Source organism: Hippocampus zosterae, chromosome 17 (genome assembly GCF_025434085.1).
Source record: "Hippocampus zosterae strain Florida chromosome 17, ASM2543408v3, whole genome shotgun sequence".
NCBI classification, from domain to species: Eukaryota; Metazoa; Chordata; class Actinopteri; order Syngnathiformes; family Syngnathidae; genus Hippocampus; species Hippocampus zosterae.
Window position 1 is genome coordinate 620,541 of NC_067467.1, and position 24,810 is coordinate 645,350.

Here is a 24,810-nt window from a genome sequence, read left to right on the forward strand (position 1 = left end):
GATAGGTTACCGTGAGTGCAGCAAAGTCAAGAGGAAAAAAATATATAAATTTTCTGACATGGAAAAAGGAGAAGTTATCAGTGTTCCATTAACTTCGAGTCAGGTAAGCAGCTCCCAAAAGCACAACCGCTTACGACGCCATCTTGGCTCCCTTCCCGTGAGAGACCTGTGGACGGGCGTTGCTGTCCGCGGTGCTGACGCTAGCACCGCGACCGACGTCATTAACATGCGACAACCTTCAGAGACACGTTCAAAGCAAGTGAAAATGAACGTCGAAAATTGCTAGCGTGAGTTCATATTTTGACGTCCTATATATATTTCTCAATATAGTCTGCTTTGGACAACATCTTGGATTCGGATGTCTTTCTTTCTTTCCATATTGAACTTCAAAAGATGCGTTTGACGTGCACACGTGAGCCTGCCGACACGTCATCCAAAGCCGCTCAGGGAGGCCGGACCAGAGCACGCGAGCTAATGGGGGGGTGTAATCCCGGTGTGCGAGCTTCCGCTTGATTCGGCCAATCGAAGAAGAGTGCGCTACGCTTAACAACGCCATCTGCTGTCAAGTCTGCTTCATGCCCCCCCCCAACCGCCCACTGCCCCCCCCCCCCCACCGTCCTATGAACATTCTGGGACCGCTACGACTGCATCACTGCTCCACCACAAACCGTGAAGATGGCGGCCCGGGTAAGAAAAGCCCGCGTTATCGTGTTCTCTATGGCGTTTTATTTTTTATTTTTTGACGAACACGCGCTTCCTTCCTGGTTTCCAGATAAACCGGGTCGCAAAATGTCGGACTGACTGACTGCTCGCTCCGATTATTTGGGATGCGGCCAAGCTAATGTCATCGCGAGCGGTGTTCGTCTTTATTTGTTGAAATGGACTCGATGCCGCAGCCTCACGCGCGCGCTTGCAACATGCGAAACGCGATTCGTCAGGCGTTTCGAGTCAGTGAAAAAAAAAAAAGCAGCAGCGCGGCTGCTTAATCCCGGGAGCTTCTTGCCCTTGAACCGAGGCTGCTGCGTAAAAAGCGCTCACTGATAAGAAGCTCGCCTTCCGCTGGCGGCGCATTTGAGGGCGCACCTCGACAGGGACGTGTGCGGCCTCTGTGGTGCTGATGCTGACATAATTGTGTGGACGAGCGCCTTCGTTCCGCAGCGGTTTTTATGAGCACAGGAAAAGGCGTTCGAGGGGGGTGGCTCGGCGTCGTCAGAAGGGCACCGTCGTGGTGGTTGTCGTTGTTTTGTGGACAAACCGCCTAGTTGCTTCTCGTAGCATTTGAGCAAAAAGCAGGTCAAGCTCACATCGTCACAAATATCTCGAGGGGTTGTTGGTCTTGACGTGTGCCCTGCGATGGACTGCCGACCACCCCCGGGGGTGTGCCCCACCTCTCGCCCAAAGTCAGCTGGTGGTACGGACCCCTGACCCGAGTGAGGAGAAGCGGCACGGAAAATGGCTGACGCTTGAAATAAAGATCAGCCGGCAGCAAACCCGAGTTGCTGTCGGATTGCTTCATGCGGTTGCCGCGGTGACCGCGGTGCGCTGCGTTGGAATTTCTCCGTCGGCCGGCGCTTACGACCGACCGAGTCAAAATATTTCCATTTGATTCAACAAGATGAAAATGGATGGAAAGCGATTGGATTCAAATCACCACAATCAGTCTAAATTGTCTTCTTCTGCCCCCCCCCCCTTCGCCTCTCCCTTTTGCAGACCATGCAAGCGGCACGATGCCCAACAGACGAGTTGTCGCTGACAAACTGCGCCGTGGTCAGCGAGAAGGATCTGCAGTCCGGCCAGTGAGTCGTCATCACTTTTCGTGTAACAGTCAGGAAGCGAGCAGCAGCAGCATTCTGGAGCAACTGGAAACGCTTCGTGGAGGATTATCATGTTGCTCCCAGATGTATTTGTCTTGAAGTTGAAAACGCTCACCGTCTTTCTCCAGACACGTGACCGTGAAGACCACCCCCAACCACAAATTTGTGTTCACCGTCAAGACCCACCACACGGTGGCGCCAGGTTCCATTGCCTTCAGCCTGCCACAGGTACTCGCGCAAACATCCGCAGAAAATGTGACGCTACAAATTTGTAGCTGGCCTTGTTCTTGTACCTATACGAGTCTCAAGAGAGCAGGGCGAGTTACAAATGTCAATCGGCCATTTTTTTTTTTGGGCATGAAATGCATTTTGATTACTCTTGAGAAATGTGAGCTGCAAATTTGCTGCAAGGGACGCGTTTCTCGGTGGAAAATGAACAACACTAACTGTCTTGCTTTGCTTTTTCCTCGGTCTGTTTTTCAGCGAAAATGGGCCGGTCTCTCCATTGGCCAGGAAGTGGAAGGTATTGCACTCGGAACGTCCAATCGGTTGCCGCAAAAGCTGCGTAACGATTGCTGACTGGACTTGAGCGAAACTGTCACGTTGTTGTTGAGAGTTGCTGCAAACTTAAAGGAGGTTTTTCTATCCCTAGTAAGCTAACCAAGGTTAAAAAAAATTTAAATTGGGGCGGTAGGGGGGAAAAAAAATATTTTGAGAAGACTTTTTCATGGCACTGTCTTGCCACAGTTGAATAATTGAATAAGGCTTTTAATATATTTATATTATACATATATATTTATTAATAATAATAATAATAATAACAATAATATTTATTATATTATTATTATATAATAATATAATGATTATATAATAATATAATAATATATATTTTAATATTTTTATATTATATATTAAAAAATAAATATATAAAATATATTTTATATATTTATATTTATTTAATAAGGATTCAATATTCGATCTGGACTCCTGACAATGTAAGATTGATTACATCGGAAATGGATATTAAAAAAAAAACAAGCCACGTTTGCGATGGAATGTTCCGGTATTGGTATTAAAATGTCTGTCCTCAGTGTCCAACTACAACTTCGACAAGTCCAAGCAGTGCATCGGTGCCATGACCATCGAGATTGACTTCCTGCAGAAGAAGAGCACCGACTCCTCACCGTACGACTCGGATAACATGGCCGCCGAGTTCATCCAGAAGTTCAACAACCAGGGCTTTTCTGTCACGCAGCAGGTTTATTTGTTGTCCGTCGTATTTGGGCGCAATGTGTCGCTTTGATTCTGACACGCGGCGCGCTTTCGTTTCAGCTGGTCTTCAGTTTCTGCGACAAACTCTTTGGACTGGTCGTCAAAGACATCGAGGCAATGGATTCCAGCATCCTCAAAGGCGAAGCGGCCTCCGGAAAGAAACCGCAGAAGGTACGGGCCCACCTGCACGGCGTGCATTTGAATTTCATGGATCAATTTCCATAGAGGTTTGAAATGACAACAACAAAAGAAACGACGTGAAATCCATCTGGATTGTTGAAGGTCCCCTTGTTTGAAATCTTGCGTTTTCCTCCCGTTTCCTTTGACAGATTGATGTCGGGCTACTGGTGGGAAACAGTCAGGTGATTTTTGAGAAGGCGGAGAGCTCATCCTTGACACTTGTCGGTAGGTTTCGTATTTGAAAAAAAAAAACCCAAAACGGTCGGAACAATATAGAGCCGTCATTCGCGAGGTACCTTTTGTGTCCACAAGATGGCAGCAATGCGCGGCGCCTCAACGTGTCGAACTGCATTGAGCTAAAGACATTTGTCCTCCATAATAATCCTTTGACTGACAATCTGAGTGACATCGGTTTGAAGTTTAAATGTGATTCTATTTATTTATTTTCTTACACGAGTCCTTTTTTATTTTTGTAGGTAAGGCAAAGACCAAGGAGGCACGTCAGACAATCATCAACCCGGACTGGAACTTTGAGAAAATGGGCATCGGGGGTCTGGATAAGGAATTCTCGGACATTTTCCGGAGAGCTTTCGCTTCTCGAGTCTTCCCTCCAGATATTGTTGAGCAGATGGGTAAGGAATGGCCTTTGTCCCGGTGTGGTAACATCCTTCATGAGGCAGACTTTGCCTTCCGGATGTTTCTCATGACGATTCCTTTGGTGTTCTGCATCCAGGCTGTAAGCACGTGAAGGGCATCTTGCTGTTTGGACCGCCGGGCTGCGGAAAAACCCTCATGGCCAGGCAGATTGGCAAAATGCTGAACGCCCGCGAGCCAAAGATCGTCAACGGCCCGGAAATCCTCAACAAATACGTGGGCGAGTCCGAGGCCAACATCCGCAAGTTGTTCGCCGACGCCGAGGACGAGCAAAAGCGGGTGAGCGGCCGGGCCGGCCCGCCGGTTGTTCTCCTTTCCCGTTTTCGGAAACGCAAAGTTGCGCTTTAACGTGTCGGGTCTTTTTTCGTCGGCGCCGTGACTAGCTGGGAGCCAACAGCGGGCTTCACATCATCATTTTTGATGAGCTGGATGCCATCTGCAAGCAGAGAGGCACGGGCGCCAGCAGCACGGGCGTGCACGACACCGTGGTCAACCAGCTCCTCTCCAAGATTGACGGCGTGGAGCAACTCAACAACATCCTGGTCATCGGTAAATAACACTCGTCTCGTTTCGGTTTTGATGATTTTTCCGCGGAGGCGTCCTTTCCTCCTCTCCGTCATCGCTATTTTTGTTTTTACAACCAGGGATGACCAACAGGCCCGACCTGATCGACGACGCCCTCATGAGGCCCGGCAGGTTTGAGGTGAAGATGGAAATTGGTAAGTGTCCGACCCATTCATTCATTCATTCATTCATTCATTCATTCATTCATTCATTCATTCATCTTCCGAGCCGCTTGATCCTCACTAGGGTCGCGGGGGTGCTGGAGCCTATCCCAGCTGTCTTTGGGCAGTAGGCGGGGGACACCCTGAATCGGTTGCCAGCCAATCGCAGGGCACACAGAGACAAACAACCAACCACGCTCACATTCACACCTAGGGACAATTTAGAGTGTCCAATCAGCCTGCCTTGCATGTTTTTGGAATGTGGGAGGAAACCGGAGCACCCGGAGAAAACCCACGCAGGCCCGGGGAGAACATGCAAACTCCACACAGGGAGGCCGGAGCTGGAATCGAACCCGGTACCTCTGCACTGTGAAGCCCACGTGCTAACCACTGGACTACCGGGCTTGTCCGACCCATGTTTTGCTTTATTTTAAGGCCGTCAGATCTTCTCCTTCTTCTTTGGTGGCGTAGAGAACGTACCACTTAACACAGGCATGTCCAAAGTCCGGCCCGGGGGCCAAATCCGGCCCGCGGTCGAATTTCATCCGGCCCTCGGCCCCCCGTCATAAAATCAGTGCCGTCTGGCCCGCAGGTTGGGCGCAATGGAACACGTGTTGCATTGACTGAGGTCTCGTCGACTGGGGAGTGATGTTTCATAGAGTACTGCTTCCCTCTAGTGGCTAAATGAGTAATAGCATTTAGACACTAGAGGGCATCACTCACGAGTTAACGAAACATCACTCCGTGTTTATATTGACTGATATGTCATATTTCAAATGAACCAAAAGAAATTCTGAAGATTGTTGAAATTAAAATAACGGAAATGTGAAACAGACTGGCTTACTAAAATTTGTTGAACAATATTGTTGTTCAATGTAAAGAATGTCAGCCAAGGTCGGCCCCCCCCCCCGACATTTTACCACATAAAATCTGGCCCCCTTGGCAAAAAGTTTGGACACCCCTGACTTAACACGTCACACGCATTGCTAATGGTTCACGTCTTATATATGATGTGTGTGTTTTGTTGTTATTTATAACTACGAAACCTCCTTGAACTTAGCGTTCACCTCGTTGCCGTCATATCCGACCAGGTCTTCCCGACGAGAAAGGTCGCGTTCAGATTCTCACCATCCACACCAACAAGATGCATAGCTTCAACCTGCTGGCGCAAGACGTCAACATACCAGAGCTGGCGGCTGAGACCAAAAATTACAGCGGGGCTGAGCTGGAGGGGCTGGTCAGGGCCGCCCAGTCCACCGCCATGAACCGACACATCAAGGTCAGTTTGGCAATCGCGACGCTTGGAAGAAGTACGGGCGCGTTGATTTTCATCACGTCTATTTAACGGCGCTCGTTGACGCGTGACCTCGTTTCATTGAAGTTGGGTTGGTCAATAAAATGACAAATGATCTCCTCCGATGCTGTTATTCGAGCACCATACGTCATTTGGATTGTTTTTTTTTTTTTTTTTTCCAGGCTACATCTACCGTCGAGGTTGACATGGAGAGGGCAGAGAAGCTGAAGGTCACCAGAGATGACTTTATGGGATCCCTCAACAATGACATTAAACCAGTGAGTCTCATCTGCTTTTTAATTGATGACCTAGGGCGGATGCGGATTACAATTTGATTCCTCTCCATTTTTTTTTTCCACCTCAGGCATTTGGTACAAACCAGGAGGATTACTCCAGCTACATCATGAATGGCATCATCAAATGGGGCGACCCGGTGACCCATGTCCTGGATGACGGAGAGCTGCTCGTACAGCAGACCAAGAACAGCGATCGCACGCCGCTGGTCGCCGTGCTGGTGGAGGGTCAGCATTTGCAAAAATACAAAAAAAACGAATTTCTCACTCTCACACATATTCTATGATGCCGACGTTGGCCCAAACATTTGCCCAGTTGGTACCGTATTACGTAAAAGAAGCATCTAAGATGGTTCTCGCTGGCGACAACAAACAGCATTTCACCTGTCCAATGTCTCACTCGTCAAACGTCCCCCCCCCCAGGTCCGCCCCACAGTGGGAAAACAGCTCTGGCAGCCAAGATTGCGGAGGACTCACAGTTCCCCTTCATCAAGATTTGTTCTCCAGACAAGATGATTGGACACTCGGAGATTTCCAAGTGCCAGGCCATCAAAAAGGTTAGCGACGCACCGTTTAAGCTTTTGTGAGAAAACACGTCCGCTGTTTTGGAGCTTGGGAGAAAGGAGCCCAAACACAAAAGAGTCGTAAACAAAAACCTTCACGGGCCCAGTTCATAACCCTGGAGTGCTCCCCTCCCCCAAAAAATTGCGTCAAGTAGCCAGCAGAATTTTCTAGGGCACTTTCGGATGTAGAATCCAAACTCCTCATTCGTTTTTCTCTATATGCTCCCATTTCTCGTCATTTGGCTTGTTTTTGTTTGGAAAGTGCGAGGCCATTTTTTTTTTTTACATCAGCAAATCTTTGTTCATTTGTTAGGCATACGATCATGAAGATAGCGGATCGCTTTATTACATGACGGACAGTCACGGGCCTGGCGGAATATTTAGTGCGCAGGGTGTGGATTTTTTTTTCCACCATATTGTGACTGCTACGTATGGGTAAAAAAAAAAAAATCAAATCCATCCATTATCCGAGCGGCTTCAATAATTCAACAGTTCAGTCGTCCACATACTTATCTTGCTTGCCGCTGATGATAGGCAAAGATGGAAACTAGTTTGCTAGCCCCTAAAGCTAACAAACCGCTTCGGGTCAGAAAATCAGGAATGCGAATTCCGCTGATATTTCCCGTCCTGTTTTCGCTGGATTTTAGGTCTTTGACGATGCTTACAAATCCCAGCTCAGCTGCGTGGTGGTTGATGACATCGAACGTCTGCTGGACTACGTCCCAATCGGACCGCGTTTCTCCAATCTGGTTCTTCAAGCCTTGTTGGTGCTCCTGAAGAAGGCACCGCCCAAGGTCAGAGTTCACTAATTGTAGGCCGCGATCACGACTGTTGTCGACATTTTTAGAAAAACTATTTGCATGCCGACTTGTTAACGTTCTTCATTTAAGTGAAAATCAAGATGGCTTCAGAGAAAAACGGACCACCTCGAAGGCAGCGATGGAGCTTTTGGAAGCTATTGCCACTAGAATAGACGATCAAGAATTTACCGTTGGGATTTCTCTAGATTAAAAAAAAACCAAAACAAACATTTGATACCACAGATCCTATGTTGTGGAATAAATTAGAGAGCTTTGGCACTAGAGGTGTGGCGTATAAATGGCTAAAAAGTTATTCTGATATTCAGCATTTCAGCAACGTAAAAGCGAATCGATTGAAGATCACTCATGGGGTTCCTCAAGGGTCCGTGCTAGGCCCAAAACTATTCATATTTTGTATAAACGAGGCCTGCTGTGTTTCAAAACTATTTATTTGCCGATGACACATCACTCTACTGCTCTGCCGACTGTGGAAAAAGAATCGAGTACGTGAAAAACCGATTTGACATCAATAAATGATGACTCAACTTAAAAGAAACAAACTAGCATGTCAAAAGCGTGATTGTAACCGATTTCTCCTTCAGGGTCGGAAACTGCTGATAATTGGCACCACCAGCAGGAAGGACGTCCTCCAGGAGATGGAGATGTTGGATGCCTTCAGCACCACCATCCACATCCCTAACATCTCGACCGGCGAGCAGCTCGTTGACGCTTTAGAGGTACAAAGTCACACGGACACTTGAGTGAATGCTGCACGAGAGCTACGCCGTCGCGCGTGCCATCGAAGAATCCACAAATAAAATAACCTTGGTTCCCCGCTGAGCCGACGATCGAAATGCCACACTTTGTTTCCTGTGCGGTCACATTCAAAGCATTCCCCCTTTTGAAGATTCTCGGCGGCGGCGGCGCTCACATTCCGCGCTTCCTTTTTTCTGCAGCTGCTGGGCAGCTTCACAGACAAAGAGAGGGCCAGCATCGCACAGCAGCTGAAAGGAAAGCGAGTTTGGATCGGCATTAAGAAGCTCCTCGTGCTGATCGAGATGTCGCTGCAGGTACATGCGCACCTGGAAAAAAAAATATATATATATATATATATATATATATATATATATATATATATATATATATATATATATATATATATATATAAATATAAAATAAAAAATATATATAAAATAAAAAAAATTATATATATATATATATATATAAAATAAAATTAAAAAATATAAAAATATAAAACAAAATAAAAAATATATATAAAATAAAAAAATTATATATATATATATATCTACAGTATTATAAATAGTATTTAAAAAAAAAAAGAAAAACCGCCAAATCAAGACAATTTCATGTCAACACTCAAGCCAAAGCAACCAAACACTAATCTTTTTTTTTTTTTTTTTTTGAAACTTTGGACTGTACGTCCCTCACATCTGACTTTGTTGTCTCTAGATGGACCAAGATTACCGAGTGACAAAGTTCCTGACGCTGCTGCGTGATGAGGGGGCGTGAGTATGCTTACGAAAAAAAATAAAAAAAATCAGCCACATCCCTCAAGTCAAACCTTGTTTGTTTTGGGAACATCTGCTTCACTTTTTGCCATTGCTGTCTCCATCTTGTGCGAGCCTGTGTGTGTGTGTGTGTGTGTGTTTGTGTGTGTGTGTGTGAGTGACTCCAACTGCAGTGCCTTTCCTCACCAATCATTTTATTTTTGCATCAGGTTGAATGAAGGCAATCAAATCCGCATTTAAGCCGCCACTCAGTGGTTCCCACTGCGCGCTGGTAAGCTCAACAACAAAAATCCTTCGAAATGGAAAAACGCAATTCAGCCCTTTTCGAATCGTAGCCAGACGACAGGCAGCGCGCCGTCTTCTCCGCTGTTGATTGCAGTCTTGAGATTGCTCGCGTATGTCCTTTAACGTCGCACCTTCTTCATGTAATTAAACCACCACTGTAGCCCAAATGCAGGGCCGTCCAAACTATGGGCCGGGGGGGGGGCCTCCATCCATTTCCAATTTCCATACACGCTGAGGCAAATTCTGGTAATATTGCGGAGGTGGAAATAAGCAGTGCGGGTGATGGTGTTGATATGTGAATGGAAGGTGAGCATACTATCCAGGATGACACCCAGACTCTTAACCTGGGGGGAGGGGGACACGAGGGAACTGTCAATGTTGAAGGAAAAACTGTTTACTTTGGATAAAGTGGATTTGGTGCCAAAAAGGAGGACTTCAGTTTTATTAGCATTTAATTTAAGAAAGTTTGTTGTGAACCATGTTTTGAGTTCGGAGAGGCAAGAGGTGAGGGAGGGGGGTGGGAGTATGTAGTTTGGCTTGCAGGAGAGGTAGAGCTGGGTGTCATCAGCAAAGCAGTGAAAGTGGATGTGAAATTTGCGGAGGATATGGCCAAGAGGCAGGAGGTAGATGATGAAGAGAAGTGGACCTAGGACAGATCCCTGTGGTACACCTGTGGTGACTGGGGAGGCCTTTGAGGTGAATGTAATGTAACAATGTAATTCACTTCAATGCAGTTTTGGCCTTGTTGCGTGTCCTTGCCAAGAAAGAAACCGTTTTGTAAACGGCATCGTTATCTCCATCCATGTCTACTTTGTGTGTTTTACAGCGATCGCAGCTTTTATGAGTAAGAGTGGCTTCGGAAATGCAACGACTATTTCATCATCGACGAGCCGCAAACAGGATGAGGAAAAGAGGTCATCGTGTTTGTCCACCAAGTCATTCCTGCGTCCATCTTTCTAAATACACAATCTGGTAAAAGACACAACCCCCCCCCGCCCCCCCGTTATCCCCGCATGATCCCATAGGCAATATCTTGATCACTGCCCCGTATATTTGTCGTCATTACTGCAGTCTACAGGAAGTCGTACTGTCGTTGAATTGTTATCTGGAAAGATACTGCAAGAGATGATTGTAAAAAAAAAAAAAGTGGTTTTGTGCATCGTGCTAAAGAAAAAAGCAAACGTGTATTTTTAGCTTCTTGTGTAGTAGGCGTTGTATTTGTTATCGTCTTGCTAAGTTATAGTCCGGGGGTGTTCAAACCTTTTGATTCCCCTGTTCGAGTCAGTATGATACTGTACATACAAAGTAAGAAGGCAAGACAAAGAGAACGCAACTAAAACGGACAGAAATACCGCGCCCAATAGTTTTGCTTTGTGGACTGTCAGAGGATTGCAGTGACCATGTCGTGGCTAAAGCAAAACGTACTTTGTTCCCTGTGTAAATGTTAAGCCTTTAATTCTCCGTAACGTGTCCAAGGCCAACTTAAGCCCAAAGTACATAGTGTATATATATAAACACAGGCAGTATATTGAGAAGCGTTGAAATGATCCAAGTTCTTTCCAAATTACATCGAGAGACAGACTATATAATCGTGCGATTTGTGAACCCTTTGGTGTTCCGGATATCGTGACATCATCATCGGGCTTAGTTATAGTGGAAGTGAATGTTGGATCGTGGCGTGTCTGTTGTGTGCAGTTCAGTTCAGTACAGTTTAGTAAAAAAAATAGTGTAGCTTTGGCATCGTCAGTGTTCAATGCAAAAGAAAAACGCAGCTTTTAAGGTGGACATGAATAAAAAAATAATAACAACAAAAGCAAAATATTCAAATGGTTCCTCATGGAAGCATGCGTCTCCTTGCCTGCATGTGTTAGAAGCGAAACGCCGCGTGTGTATGCATATGAAAGTGCATACACGCTGGCTTAAGTTTACCCTGGAACAAAACTGACTATGCTCTCAATATTTTGTTGTCCAAACTGTTGAGGCAATCACAGTTTCAGTATCACCATTTTTCCTCAACTCAACTGTATTTCTCGGGCACTTTCAAACAACCACCCGCTATATACAAACAAACAAGCAAACAGAAACAATCCTTTGCACTTACTTTGAAAAAAAAAAAGGGGGCGGGGTTGTTTTTTTTTTTTTCCTGGGCTGCTCCACTACTACGTCCCATCAAAACACGCCTTGAATTTGGGCAGGCTACCAAGGAATCTCCAAACTAGCAATGCATCCTGGAACTGAATGTGCTGCTGAGCTGCTTACAAAAGTTGCCCTCTGGTGATTGCCTCACACGGTTGCCAATCACAATATTAACCACGCCCCCTCATTTTTGTTCCAGGCTAATTTTATTCGCTTGTTTATTTACTTGGATAATTCCACTGGGTGAATATCATTTGTTATTACTCACGACATTTTGATCGAGTATTCCTTTTGTCAGTTACTGCGATGACCATTGTTTGATGTGTGATGAAGAATCGACTCCTTAAATCAGGTCGTGCTTACTTTTCCTGTCTTTTCCACCTCATGAATGGTGTTTACTGCTTCATGTCCAAAGTCTTATTTTCTTCTAAGCATTGACAACATTGTTGTGTATGCGTGCGAGTGTGTATGTGTGTGAGATGTATTATTGCAATAAAAAGCACAGATGCAGAGAAAAAAAAATCATCCTGCTGTTTATTGTTTGTTGGTGAAAGAGTGATCCTTCCATGCTGGCCGACGAGGGCCGTGAAAAAACGGAATTAACTGAACAACTATTTACTAAATACAGTATCCTTTGTTGATTTTGTTGAAATTCGACTCATCTCTTCGTAAAAAAAAAAGAAGCTTTGACATCGAAAAAATGGAAACGTCATCTCGCTTGGCAGTTTCTGTAAGCGAGTCTGGGCCGCGCGCCAGCTCCTCGCTCCGACCGCTAGAGGGCAGCACTGAACCCCGTGACGACGACTCCTCCACAGCCGAAGCACAACCGTGCTCCCCTTCCTGACCCGCATTCGGCCGCGGCGACCGCACGAGCTCCGGGGGGGAGGACGCGGCGCGCACACGCGGATCGTGGCCGTGACTTTGACAGTTGCGGCCACACACGCGCCAGTCAGCGGAGGGCCAACCGGGAGAGACTCGGCGCCTTTTCGGGAAGGTAAATAAATGCACCTCCGCTCGCTTTCACCAACGACCATGCTCTTCCCCCCGCCCTCCGCGCCCCGCCTCCCCGTGTTTTCCGCCGGCTTTACCCCGTTGGCGTCGCTGAATTGTTGACGGCTCTTGAAGCGGTTACGCGGCTTGGTGAGTGTTGGCCTTACGTTGCGGAGGTTGGAGTGTGTGAGGGGGGGGGGGTTCAGTGACGGCTACGGTGTGTACATGGAGCCACGGTGCAAGGTGAGCGCTGTCCTCGCGTCAACCCGTTCGGCCTGCCCGTCCCCTGCCCGGTAACGTGACCTAAACGCGAATGTAAGGAAATACTTCGAGCTTCCTCGTTTTTTTGCGGAAACGCCCCAAGACCGGCGCGCTTCCTAAGAAACGCGAGGCTCTTCGCAAGAGCGATGGCAAGTCGTGTTTTGCCTGAAAAAAATGGCTGAACTGAACGCGTTGCTCTTTTTGGAAGATCTCACGAGTAGATCGTCGCGATGTCACAGCAACAACGACGACAAGTCTGCGTTTATCGCTGGCGGATTTGTTGTCAGTGTCAGAAAACGAGCTCGTGTTGTTGTTGTTTCTTTTTTTTTCTCGCGTTGGGCAACCTCAGAGGTATTTTGCCGTTTGGGTGTCAGCGTGGTTGCATCGAATGCATTTCGAGTCTTCCTCTCACGGGATAGTCCGACGCATGTGTTGGATGGGACCGGCACTTGATCATTTCATGCCGTCCGCTTGGTCATGCCAAACCAGCGGGGGCAGTACACGCTGTACTCGACGCGACTTGGCCCTTGCACCACTCTGATAAATACCGAGAGTAGTTATTAATAATTGGTTTACCTCTTTTTTGGGGGGGGGGGCTTTCAACTTGGATTCAAAGGACGCGATGATGCGTTTTTGCGTTCAAAATGCTTGGACAAGTTGCAAGATTTACGGTCGTGCAATGGCATGCGTTTACGGCAGCTCGACTTGTGTACTTGCGCAATTGTTCAATTCTGATACAGAAGATGAGGACTTTGATGGATTTCTGGGTGACGATTGATCGAAAAATGTGGAATCTTTATTACATCTTTATTACATCTTTATTACAACAAACATTGTACGATGGCTAAATAAAATACACCCGAACTCGGTTTTGCATCCGTTGCCTTTTTAAAAACGTGTTTTTTAGCTTGTATCTGTATGTCTTGGCATGCTGGCGTATGCTTCAAGCTAACGTGTTTTTAGCGTGCGCGCATGCATGCCGTATGTTTAAACTGGCGTATGTTTTGACACTTTAAAACTGCGGCCAATAATGCAGTGCGGTTTGTCTATGTGTAAAATACGGAAATGGCAGCCATTAATGAGACTGTGCGCCGAATGGTCGTGAAAATACGGTAGTCGTGGCACCCATTTTGTTTCGACGCCTTACTTTCTCCCGCTGAATACCTCCGCTTTTAACGAGCCAGATGGTTCCGTGTCGAGTGCCATTTTTAATAATAATAATAATAATAATAAATATTATTAAATACATTATTATACATTATACATTATTATTTTTAATAAATAACGCTGGCCGCTGAGAAATGGATGATGGGCCACAAATGGCCCGGGAGCCGTAGTTTGGGCACCGGCGATCTATCAGCACATCATCACATATACGGTTGTATGTAGACTGAAGAGAATAAAAATTCGGGGCCCGTCATCTCATCAAAGAACGGAAAACTTTGATGTTCAAGTCTGAAAAAGGAAATCCGAGGAAATCCCGCTTTTCGCCGAACGCCAACGAAAAGCTCGTTGTCGTTTTATGTTGTCGTCCGTGTGACATAATTGAGCAGGATTTGCTCAGAATGGCAGCCGCGCATGCAATGACACGATTACAAAACGCAAATATCCGCCCAACAGGATTTCATCCTGATTATTTTGGCCTTTTTTAAAAAAAATTTATTGGTCGTCCACTGGAAGACCGAACAACGGTCGAATTAATGAAAACATGCCAAAGCTGTTTGAAAAGATCCCAAGTACGGTTGTATGTTTACATCTAAAGCTATAATCTCCGCTTTGCATGCCAGTAGCCAGACATGACCTCCTTTGACGTCCGTTGCTCACCCCCCCACATCCCCCCCTTTCGCCATGTTCCCATACAGCTTACTGCGGCGAGGCTGCGTTCTGGTTTTCTGAGGTTAATTCGTAATGTATAAAGCGAGAGCGTGTTTATGGAGGAAGGGGGAGGAGACGGGAAAGACAAAAAGCAGTCTCCTCCACCCCGCCTGCCTGTGAGAGTGACTTACATAAGAGTCCCGCGAGGATCCTGCTCACGTCACAAAGGTGGAGACGCTGCAGGGGGGGGGGCCCGCGTGGCTCGATCCAGTTTGCCGAGTTGGCAAAACGCGCTTTCTGTCATCCACGAAGCCGTTCTTAGGGCGTACCCGCCATCGAAAGCGTTTTTTGGAGCTTAGACTCCGGCCGTGGATGATGTTTAATTAACGGGGATTCCGCAAAGGTTACATCAAGGCCTCTGGACTTTTCAGCCATCATCCATAGGCGGGTGACAACAACACCAACACCCTTTTTGTACCTTTTTTACAATTGAATTTCAAGTCACACACCGCTGAGGTTGGACAATTTGGAAGACACCCAACCCCCCCGCCCCCCCCCCCCAAAGAAAATGTGCGCTAGATGATTCCAAATGTCAATTTCCAACAGCATTATGCACAACAGGCGACGTGGTTTTTTTTATGGGTGACTCCACTCCGGAGTGCCGCAGGAAATTGTAGAGGGGAAATGCGATGTCGTAAAAGTTGCAGAATCACAAAGAGACGCCAGCCGGTTCAATTTTAGATTGGGTGTGCCCCCCCCGTTCGGGAACTCGGGCTCCCATTCCAATTGACTAGGTTTATTTTTTTGTGCTCTGCATTGGCAGCCGTTGAGTTTTGGACCCGGGCCTTCAGTGGGTATTTAGTCACCTAATCCACCTCTTAGTAACACCATCACCCCCCCCCCCCCCCATAAAAAAAGTGCAAAAACCCCACTATATAAATAGCGCTCCGTTCACACTGCAGAGCCTGTTACTAAACTGTTACTAAAAACAACTTCACAGACCGGACTTATCTGTCCTGTCGCCCTTTCGAGCCCTCTCACCCGCGTGAAAGCCGACGTGTACCGTTGAGGAAGGCGTTCGTTGGACGACGTAATCTGGCCATGCCAAACCATCGAAGCGGGAATGTAATTGGTCTTAGTCTACTTTGCCCCAGGGCCCTCAGAATCGATCGCGTAACGTCATCTCCGCGCGGTTCTTAGCCATAGCGGTGCTTCATGAACCAATCAGATTTCAAATGAATCTTCGCAGGGACAGAGCGCATCTCACGTCAAATGGGGTTTTGTTCTTTTGATTCTGAGCAGATGCTATGTGGGAGGCGGCGGCAGGGAGGGGGTGGGGGGGGGCAGAGCCACAGCCGCATGTTGCCATCGTGCGCTTTTGAACGGTATTCAATACCGTTTATGTAACGGCCACGGAATAGTTGCGGTGTTTAGAGGCGGATCGTGCCCGGCCCGCCACCGTGTTGGAAAGGCAAACGATACTCTCCAGCCTGAGAGTTGAAAGTCAGCTGTGGCTAAACCAGATGTTTGCTTAGTAATGTAGTTGGGGTTTTTTTTTGGTTTTTTAGTTCCTCCAAAGGATTTGCTAAGCTTACAAGGTCAAAGGTCAAAAGGTCCAGGAAATGTGAGCTGTGTGATTTTTTTTTATCGACCTGGACTCTGAGCATTGCGATTGTTCCGCTATTTTGTCCTGTAATTTCATCGAGGAAAATAAGGAACGACTTGACGGTATACGGGTGACGTTTCCCGGGGGGGGGGGGGGGGGGCATGGCATACAGGCATGAGAAAATTTTGTATTGAGGAAGTCGAAGCAGTCAAAGGTCATCGAGTGCATTGTAAGCGGCGAAAGTAGCATCTAGCGCATGAGCTAATGAGTCAAAAACAAGAACCAAACAAAACATTTTCAGTCATTGCTACGTTGACATTTCCAAATGCAGAGTGCGATGAAATTTTTATCTCGCATACCATCAATTATTTTCGATACACAACAGTTACGGTAGCGATACTGTCGTTTATCCTCATCGTTTCCGGTCCACTATATTGTCCTCCTCTTTGAGTCCGGGGTGCGAGTGTCTCGGGCCGGCTTACTCAAAGCGCATTCAAAATAGGTTTGGTCTGCCTCAGGCCTCATTTAGGGAAAACATTGATGAACCAGCGGGCAGGCTTGGCCAATCTGGAAATGGGGCCTGGATGATCTTGCCAGACAAGCGAAGCTTTGTTTCCATCCCAAAACCACCTAGCACACTCATTGTTTTCATTCCGTCATCCACCGCGTCTCGCCATGGGTTTGTACCGCATGAATGAGTCGAAGCGCCAGACTCCAGCCGACAAGTGACCGGGTACTGACCGTAAACGCGTAAGAAAATGAAAATTCCACGCGTTGACTATGTCAATCCAAGACGTTCTTTGTTTTGAAAAGCATTGCCAGCGCTAATGCTAAAGTGAATGTGAAATCCCATTGACATGCTCGCAGCTATTAGCAACAACTTCCAGCTGTTGTTCGCTCCCCGTAACGCTGCTCAAAAGCAAATATCCTGTCTAATCTGTGACGGAACGATGAAGATCAAGCTCAAGCACAGCTTTCTTACGCATACGCAGAACCACACTGGCCCTCACATTACGATAAAGAGCAGCGGCACATTTAATGAAGAATTAACATCTACATTGGTGAGAAATATCCACCTTGTTTGCTTTCAAAATCATTTTTTCCATCCAGTCCAATCATTACATACGAGTTTTATGTATGACGACAACCATCAGTTTTTCAAAAAACGGAATTAACCTCCTAGCGTGATAATATGACGGCGTTGGCGCTGACTGTGAGGACGGCATTGATACCGTTCACCTTTGACCTTGAAAATGTACACACAATCGGTCACGTATTGCTACGTTGATGGCAGAGGTTGACAACTCTGGGGCCATTCACGTCGGGAGTTCTTCGATGTGAAGTCGCCGGCAAGCCAACGTGTTTTTTTTTTTGGGGGGGGTGTTAAACAAATGCTCGATTGGTTAATTTGGGCCCATTTTGTTGTTTTTTTTTACAAGCTGTCGTTCTAGCCTATGATGACGTTATATGTCAGCCAAGATTTGGGGCAGGGTTATGTATGTGGCTGCTCATGCTCTCTTCTGACGGGTGTCGGTGAAGTATTCATGACACGCCCGATATGGGAACGCCACACCCAGCTAACTGAATCATGGGGGGGAACGCAGGTGTTGTGCAAGTGCTTGCAGTGGTGGAGTCCAATCAAATTAGAGCCGCTTTCAGAGAATTCAGTGTGCCATGTTCCGTAATGGCGGTGTGAGGCGGAGCGCAGTGGAGGCACGCGGTGTTGACAGACCTGCAGCAAGGGGGGGGGGGGGGGGGGGGGGCTTGCTCAACGTTATTCCAAAGAGAGGGAGCGCCGATGGAAAAGGCTCCGTTTCGTCCCGGGCGGGGAGCTCGGAGAGGTCAGGTGGGGCAGGGCCATTTTTCTCTTACGGGTTTCAGTCAAGAGACGAGCAGCGGCATTCGGGACCAACTGGAGACGCTTGATGGAGGATCGGGTCGGACCGTCACAGATTCATCTTGGAACGAACAATGTTATAAATTACCGTTGTACACATGCGGAATTAAATGAGCAAAAAGCTCCATGTTGATATGCCGGTAGGATCTTTTCTTGGCTCCCTTTGGGGTTCAAACCGCAGTCCAATGAAAAGCAGAACCCTGTGACCTCATCGGAACGGCTGCCAAACCCCCGAGACTGCCTCAAATCCACGGTTGTGTTCCTACAAACAAAGACGCGCGCACATTCTGGTTCTAATTTGGGTTTGTGTTTTGTTTCTGCGCCACCGACGCAAGCCAAATGCAAAGTGGCACCCATGGCGGATGCGTGCCGGCCGCCATCCCTTTTCGTAACCGTCGTTAAATCGCATGCCGATGAGCAGCGCCGGTTTTTCCCGTTTCAGCAGAAATTTACATGAGGTTCGAACCAATCTTGCAATGTGGTGGTTGCTGTTTTTCTCGAGGTGATTTTCCAGCGTGTTTTTCAACAAAGAAGCCGTGCAAGTGAATCTTTATTACATCTTTATTACATCTTTATTACATCTTTATTACAACAAACGTCATCGCGACAGGATATGAAGAGAAAAGCAAATCAATCGTCGATCGGGAGTTGATTTATCGGCTACGGGTGAAAATGTCTTCGATATTTTGACCTGCAGTCCTGTAAGCGTTCACCACAACAACGCAAAAGTATATCATGAATGAGCCCATTGCTGACAATCTTGAGAGAGAGGCCTAAAGTTGTTTTTGGGTGCTTGTTTTTTTTTTTTGCTTGTGCTCATCTTTCATGACGTTTGTGTTTTTGTTTTTGTAGGTGAGATGAGACCTCCCCCGTCCGAGTCAAGACAACAAGCGGCCCGAAAGAAGCCCTCCTTTGATTGCGCTCTTCTCGTCGCGACACTTCAAACCACCAGCATCCCGTTTTTAAATTTTTTTTTTTTTCACCTTCCAAGATTGAAGAAGATTTTGACAGATTTTATCTCCAATCCTCTCTCCTCCATCCAGTCGGAAGAAACAACATCTGCGTTTTACCTCCTGTAGGAATACAAAAAGGATCGAAACCATTTTTTGGGGGGGTGGGGGGTTGTTTTAATTTGTGCTAAAAAAAAAATTTATGAATACCTCTGGGATAGTTTGCAGTTATCTACCTCATCCATCAAAACCGCCAAATCAGTGAGCGCAACACAGCAAGCCGTGACCTCATCCCGCTGTTACCGTGACAACCTGGATTGCCTCTCAAACTCTTCTTCTTGCTGCAATTGTTCCAGCGTAGCACCAGCTCTGGACACGGTGCCACCTCCTGGCCTGGATTGTCGCGGTTTCTAAAAAATTGGACAGGCTTGCGGCCCAGGTTACTGACCTTAAAAAAAAAAAGACGAAACGGAAGACTTTGCCGCAAAAAGCCACCGTACACCAGCCGTACTCTCACCCGTCCGCCAATATACCTCATTTGACGAATCGTTTACACACTCAAAGTCAAGAAACCAGAAGAAGGGAAGAAGCTACAATCGAGCGGCCATTTCAGCATCTTTGATTTGCCTTTTGGAGATCGTAGCAAGCATAGCCAAGAAGTCCAAGGCCACCCAAGGCCACCCAAGGCCTCGCTCCCGCCGGCTTCCGAACGAGAAGCCTCAATGTTTTTAGCGACCAGAAGGCCGGCTTTCATTCCAAGGCGCGCTTCCTCTCATCCGCCGAAGCTTCCGGAGGAAATGAATGCGGACTTCCAGGAAGAGGCAACTCAAAGCGCCGGCTAAATCGCAAAGTGGAGACTCGAGGGCCGTTCTTCCTGCCGTGGCGCAAACCAGCTCCAGAGAAGATGCCTTAAGAGTCGGGAAAGGAATGCGCCGGTGAGTTCTTTATTTGCCCTCTCCTTTCTCCATTTCGGGTTCTTTTCTTTTTTTTTTCCTCCTTGTTTAACGTGCTGCGCAGACGCCATTAATAATTTATGTGGATAATTATGTTGAATTTTATGAGCGGTTTTGAACATCGTCAGGATTTCTCATTTCACTCATGCAGAGAAGAAAATCTGCTTAGGAGTCCAGAAACTACCTACTGATACGTCGGGGTGGGGGTGGGGGGGTTATATATTCCAATAGTTGGGCCAATCTATTTATTCACGTCGACACCCGTTCCGCAAAGATCAAGTCTTCATCTCAAGCAAACATTGTTTTTAGAATTGAAAAGGTAATCGGTTTGCTCCCGCCGAGACGAAATTCTTGCCCGGCTTTCCCCAAATCTTCTGGCAAACGGGCGGCTAATTTTGGCGGCGCCTGCTACTTTGTGAACCCGTCGAGAACCACGCGTTTCATTCATCGCAATGAATATGCAAACCAGCCCCAAAATGTAAAGTAACATCATGGCTAGAAAAAGAAAGAAAAGCCCCCCCCCCACCTCCCCCCCCCCCACCAGCGTGCGAGCAGGCGTCCTCGAACAGATCGTGCCGGAGTGCTGAGGTTCCACGCGATGGAATTGTCTCGCTCTTTAGCAACGGAAACGAAGCGGCGGCGGGCGCCTTCTTCATTGAAGGATCGGGAGGAAGGTCGCGCCCAAATCAAACATGGCCGTCATCTTCCAACCCAAATCATCCTGAAATGAAATGCGGACGATTGGATTCGCAGAATGCGTCTGTGATGGTATTGAGTTATGTAAGCACAATGGGAGGAAGGGTGGTTGGGGGGGTGGGGGGGGGGCTGGGTTTTCAACCCTGGGAACTCTATCGACTCGTATATGAAAGATTGTTAACTCATTCACTCCCAAAGACGATTTTAAACGTCTTTTCACACTTGGTCTAGAATTGACCGCCCCCCTCCCCCACACCCCCCTCCAACTACAGCTTTATTTTTTTGGGGGGTCCAATCCTCACCTCAGATATACCTTTTATCGCCGTCTTGTCATTCGCATCAAATCTACGCCGTGATTGATAGTCATGTCACACGCTTGCGCCATAACTTCTTTCTATCCTCTGCTTCCAGTTGCCATGGCAACACGCTTAGCTACCCACCCGCCGCCGCCGCCGCCACCTGTGGCTTGGCTCTCCTGTGATGTATAGGAGACGGTGTCCACCAATGAGATTCGTGGCATGGGGTGGGCTGTTAGGATGGAGGGGGGGGGCTCTCTCTCTGGAGGACGAACCCCCCCCCCCCCCCCCCGAGACCTGAAAAGGTGTCCAACGAGGGGCCACCCGTCCGTTTTTCACTTTGCCCTTCATCCAAGTGAGAACGTTGGGCCATTGAGAATCGAAAACCCAAGATGAGCCTCGCGCGGCTTTTATGTCGCCCCCCCCCCCCCCCCCCATGAAAACGAAGGATATCGCCGCGGCGACTGCAAATAGACGACGCGCGCCGTTGCTTATCGACGCAGAGCGGCGTCCGCGAAGGGCGTCTTTGATGGCGAAATGGCGGGCGTTTCCCTTCGGACGTTATCGCGTGCTGACTTTCTCGAGCGTGGGGGGGGTCGACTTAGTTTTGATGTGAAACTCTTTTGGCTCTCCCTTTCTGTGGCCAAACGGTTTCAAGTACAGAAGCGAGATGGAAATGAGCTCATTCGGAGCGCGCCGTCTGTCGGAGCGCCGCTCGTCACGTGACCAAAAGCCGTTGGCGCTCAGTGCTGCGAAAAGGGAGATTTCATCCCACGGCCATCCTGAAAATAAGACCCCCCTCCCTCCACAGTTTGCTGCCGATCAACATTTTCAGTCGTAACGCTTACGGGCGAGTGGCAACGCGACAATAATGAAGAAAACAATCCGAGACGAGATGTTAAGCAACACGCCGCCTGCTCTTGCGCTGTGCCTAAGTAGGTTAGCGCAAATCTTCTGTGTACTCTTTGACCCGCGTTTGTTCACGCTAAGATGGAGGCCGGCTTCATCGACTTGTTTGCACTGATTGTGGGGGGGGGATGTGGGGGGGTAAAGCATCAGAGAACTGTCAAATGAGAAGCCGTGTGAATCAAAGTGCGGTGCCAAGATGGCGCTCTTCCCGCCAAGTTTTACCGCCTCTAGTGGTGAGAAAAGGTACTCGGTCCAGCCGCCAAACGGGACATGTTAAAACAAAGAAAAAAAAAAGTTGACATTATAAAAGTTGAGATCAGATAACACGGACCAGATAATTGTTGGCGTTTACGCAGACGCGCCATCGAACGGGGTCAAGCTCAGGTCACCGTTGATAGCAACGACAGAAGTGAACCAATCTCTTTTTTCGTCAATGGATGCTACAGCTTCTTGTTGACTTTGAAACTTAGCTTGTAGCCGACGTGTGCACATTTTGAGCATGACGTCTCTGATCCACTGGTTAAAGGACACTTTGATTCTCTCCTCTTTCATCTCAAACCGCTTCAAACAACAAAGCGTGTGACGGAAAAGTGGTTAGGACTGCACGACTGTCCGTGTTTTATGTTATGTGTTGTGTTTATTATTTTACTTTATGTTAACTGTTTTGTAAAGCGCTTTGTTACAGCTGCCGCTGTTGTGAAAGCGCTATATAAATCAGCATGTATTGTATTGTATAGTGTACATGTTATGGTTGCGCTAGTGCCCCCATCAGGCCACTTGGCGATGTACATCGTATGCCTTCGATTCTTATGCAACTACTGTGTGTGTGTTTCAAAAGAAAGTGGGGGGGGGGGGAATCCAGGGTGGTCACAATGACGCGCCTTCCAGTTCTGAGTTTTGGGGTTCAGGAATCTCGGCGCGGCTTTCCCGTGCACCCTTTGCATCTTCTTCACCGCTTGTGTGGTTTTCTCCGGGTCCTTTGGATTTCCCACCCGCTTTGGCAAAACACGCACAGCGGGTCAATTCAAGACTCTCCATTCTCCATCGGGTGGCTGCGAATTGTCATTTGTGTCCAAGTGCCCGTGCCATTGGCTGGCAACCGGTTGAGGGCGTCTTGCGCCAGCTGGGAAGGCTTCCGGTTGCCTGGCGACCCCAAATGACAATAATGGATGGATGGCGGAGGGATTTTTCTCAAATATGGCCGCTTCGGTGTGTCGTATATGCTTCATTTCTCTACGTCGATATACAACTGTTAAAGCAAAAAACAACCCAAAAAGTTATTCAGGAAAAAAAAAAATCCAAATTGGGCAGTTGTGGCTAATGCAAAGCAGAGCCACTAGATGGCAGCACACGCTTCCGCTTCACGCCCTGTTCATGTCCGTCAAGGCTCCTTCCAAATAGCGATCAACAACATTGTTATATTGTGATCATAAGTCATGTCATGTTCCTGATAATCATCCCCCCCCCCTGCCCCCCGTCTCTGCATTTGCAGCTTTGATTTGCCTCAGCTGCCGTTGTGCCAAGCACGCTTCTCCCGGCCAATGGCTGCAAGCATTCCCACGTGGCTGCCTTTTGAAGGGTCTGCCGGCAAGTCCTGAAGCAGGCTGGCAAGGTCTGGCCGTCAACCTCCTTGTCCTGTCGTTGGCTGCCGGACGGGACCCAGGCTGAATGGAGACAAAGTCCAAGAAGCAGAATAAATCACCGGTGAAAGATGAGAAAGGGTGAGGAGACTCATTCTGCCAGTCTGTGTGTGTGTGTGTGTGTGGGGGGGGGGCATGTAAACATCTCCGCAGAGCAACAATTAACGTTTATCTGCCGCAACAGAGCAAAATGGATGGGTGCCATTTTCAATTGATCGAAATGTTTCTCTTTCTCACTCAAACAAAATGGCACAAAATTGCAGAACCTGTCGCGGAATATGGCCTTGATAATTCCGATGGCGGGTTAAATGAGAGTCGCTATGTTTTTTGAGAACGGCAGAGGCAAACTGAAGGGCTGCTAAACGCCGTCTCGCGACCATCTGTGCCTCTTGCTGTCCCTCCCCCCCGCACGTGTTCGCCCCCCTCGATGCCTCATAGAACAAATTCACCGACTTGAGATCAGAATGTCAAACGGAACCAATAGAACTCCTCTTCGGTATCTTGCATATTAGAGAGGAAGAATGATTGGCTCGTGTCGTAATTCGTTGCCGTTGTTGCTTACCTGAAAAAAAAAAATGGCCGCCAAATGCCAACTTTTTCAGCACAACAAAGAATTTCACCGTCTTGCCAATAACGGGATGGGGAGTGGTTGTGTCACTTTGCCTGCACTGATGATTAAAAAAAAAAAGTGGGGGTGGCGGGGGGCATTTGCGCATACATCCGCGAGTATCATGTGGGCGCGAGGGGGATTAGAGAGATTAAAAAGCGGCGAGGGCAGCTCAGGATGCCTCGATATGCGACATCGGCAGGGGGATTGCTGCTCACGGTGTCCGTTGAGAACGCACGTGTTCCCGAGAGGCCCCTCCCCTCGGCGAGCGCTCCTTCTTTTGCGCCTTCCGGATGCTCCAAAAGGCATGATTTGTGATTCTTGCTTCGTGAATCTTCGTTGGGTTTGGAGTTCACCGGCTTGACCTTTGACGAGGCCTCTTTGAACACGGAACCGCATGACCCCCCCCCCCCCCACGACCCCCCTTTTCTTTAGTGTAAGAAACGCACATGTGACAAAACAACATTATACAACACTCGCTTGGCGCTTGGAGGCACCGTTCCTCATGGATTCAAATAAATGCCAGAGTGTGACTGAACTGAGGTGGAAAAAAATCACATGAACAGTCCCCAGGACCTTTTGGATCGGCATTTAGATTGACCCCGTCGGCCCGGGGTCAATCGCAGATCGCGTGGCTTACAGTGG

The 24,810-nt window shown here is 47.7% G+C and overlaps 2 protein-coding genes across 4 annotated transcripts in view; both read left to right on the forward strand.

The window, feature by feature from the left end:
* Positions 1–371: 371 nt before the first annotated feature.
* LOC127589413 (vesicle-fusing ATPase) lies at positions 372–12,067 on the forward strand. Of its 2 annotated transcripts, XM_052048546.1 has the most exons (21): positions 372–687; positions 1,711–1,796; positions 1,943–2,042; positions 2,298–2,337; positions 2,906–3,072; positions 3,147–3,257; positions 3,416–3,491; positions 3,743–3,898; positions 4,000–4,199; positions 4,304–4,469; positions 4,565–4,639; positions 5,737–5,924; positions 6,122–6,217; positions 6,304–6,460; positions 6,656–6,789; positions 7,443–7,589; positions 8,198–8,332; positions 8,552–8,665; positions 9,066–9,121; positions 9,334–9,395; positions 10,236–12,067. In XM_052048546.1, the coding sequence occupies exons 1-20, from the start codon at positions 676–678 to the stop codon at positions 9,362–9,364; spliced, it is 2,247 nt and encodes a 748-aa protein (XP_051904506.1). In that variant the 5' UTR covers positions 372–675; the 3' UTR covers positions 9,365–9,395; positions 10,236–12,067. The 2 variants fall into 2 exon arrangements, with proteins under 2 accessions (XP_051904506.1, XP_051904507.1); XM_052048547.1 differs by lacking the exon at positions 9,334–9,395 and having other exon boundaries at positions 376–687.
* A 309-nt stretch (positions 12,068–12,376) lies between these two features.
* Positions 12,377–24,810, forward strand: part of LOC127589416 (thyroid hormone receptor alpha) — a 38,036-nt gene continuing 25,602 nt past the window's right edge. The window contains exons 1-3 of one of the 2 annotated variants that reach the window (XM_052048555.1): positions 12,377–12,539; positions 18,967–19,999; positions 23,411–23,639. In XM_052048555.1, the coding sequence (XP_051904515.1) occupies positions 23,587–23,639 (53 nt within the window). In that variant the 5' untranslated portion in view covers positions 12,377–12,539; positions 18,967–19,999; positions 23,411–23,586. The remainder of the gene's footprint in view (positions 12,540–18,966; positions 20,000–23,410; positions 23,640–24,810) is intronic. The other variant, XM_052048558.1, reaches the window with a different exon arrangement.

Coding starts and splice junctions, on each gene's coding strand:
- LOC127589413 (XM_052048546.1), top strand. Junction 2,338..2,905: donor CATTGGCCAGGAAGTGGAAG/GTATTGCACTCG, acceptor GTCTGTCCTCAG/TGTCCAACTACAACTTCGAC. Junction 9,122..9,333: donor CTGCTGCGTGATGAGGGGGC/GTGAGTATGCTT, acceptor TTTTTGCATCAG/GTTGAATGAAGGCAATCAAA.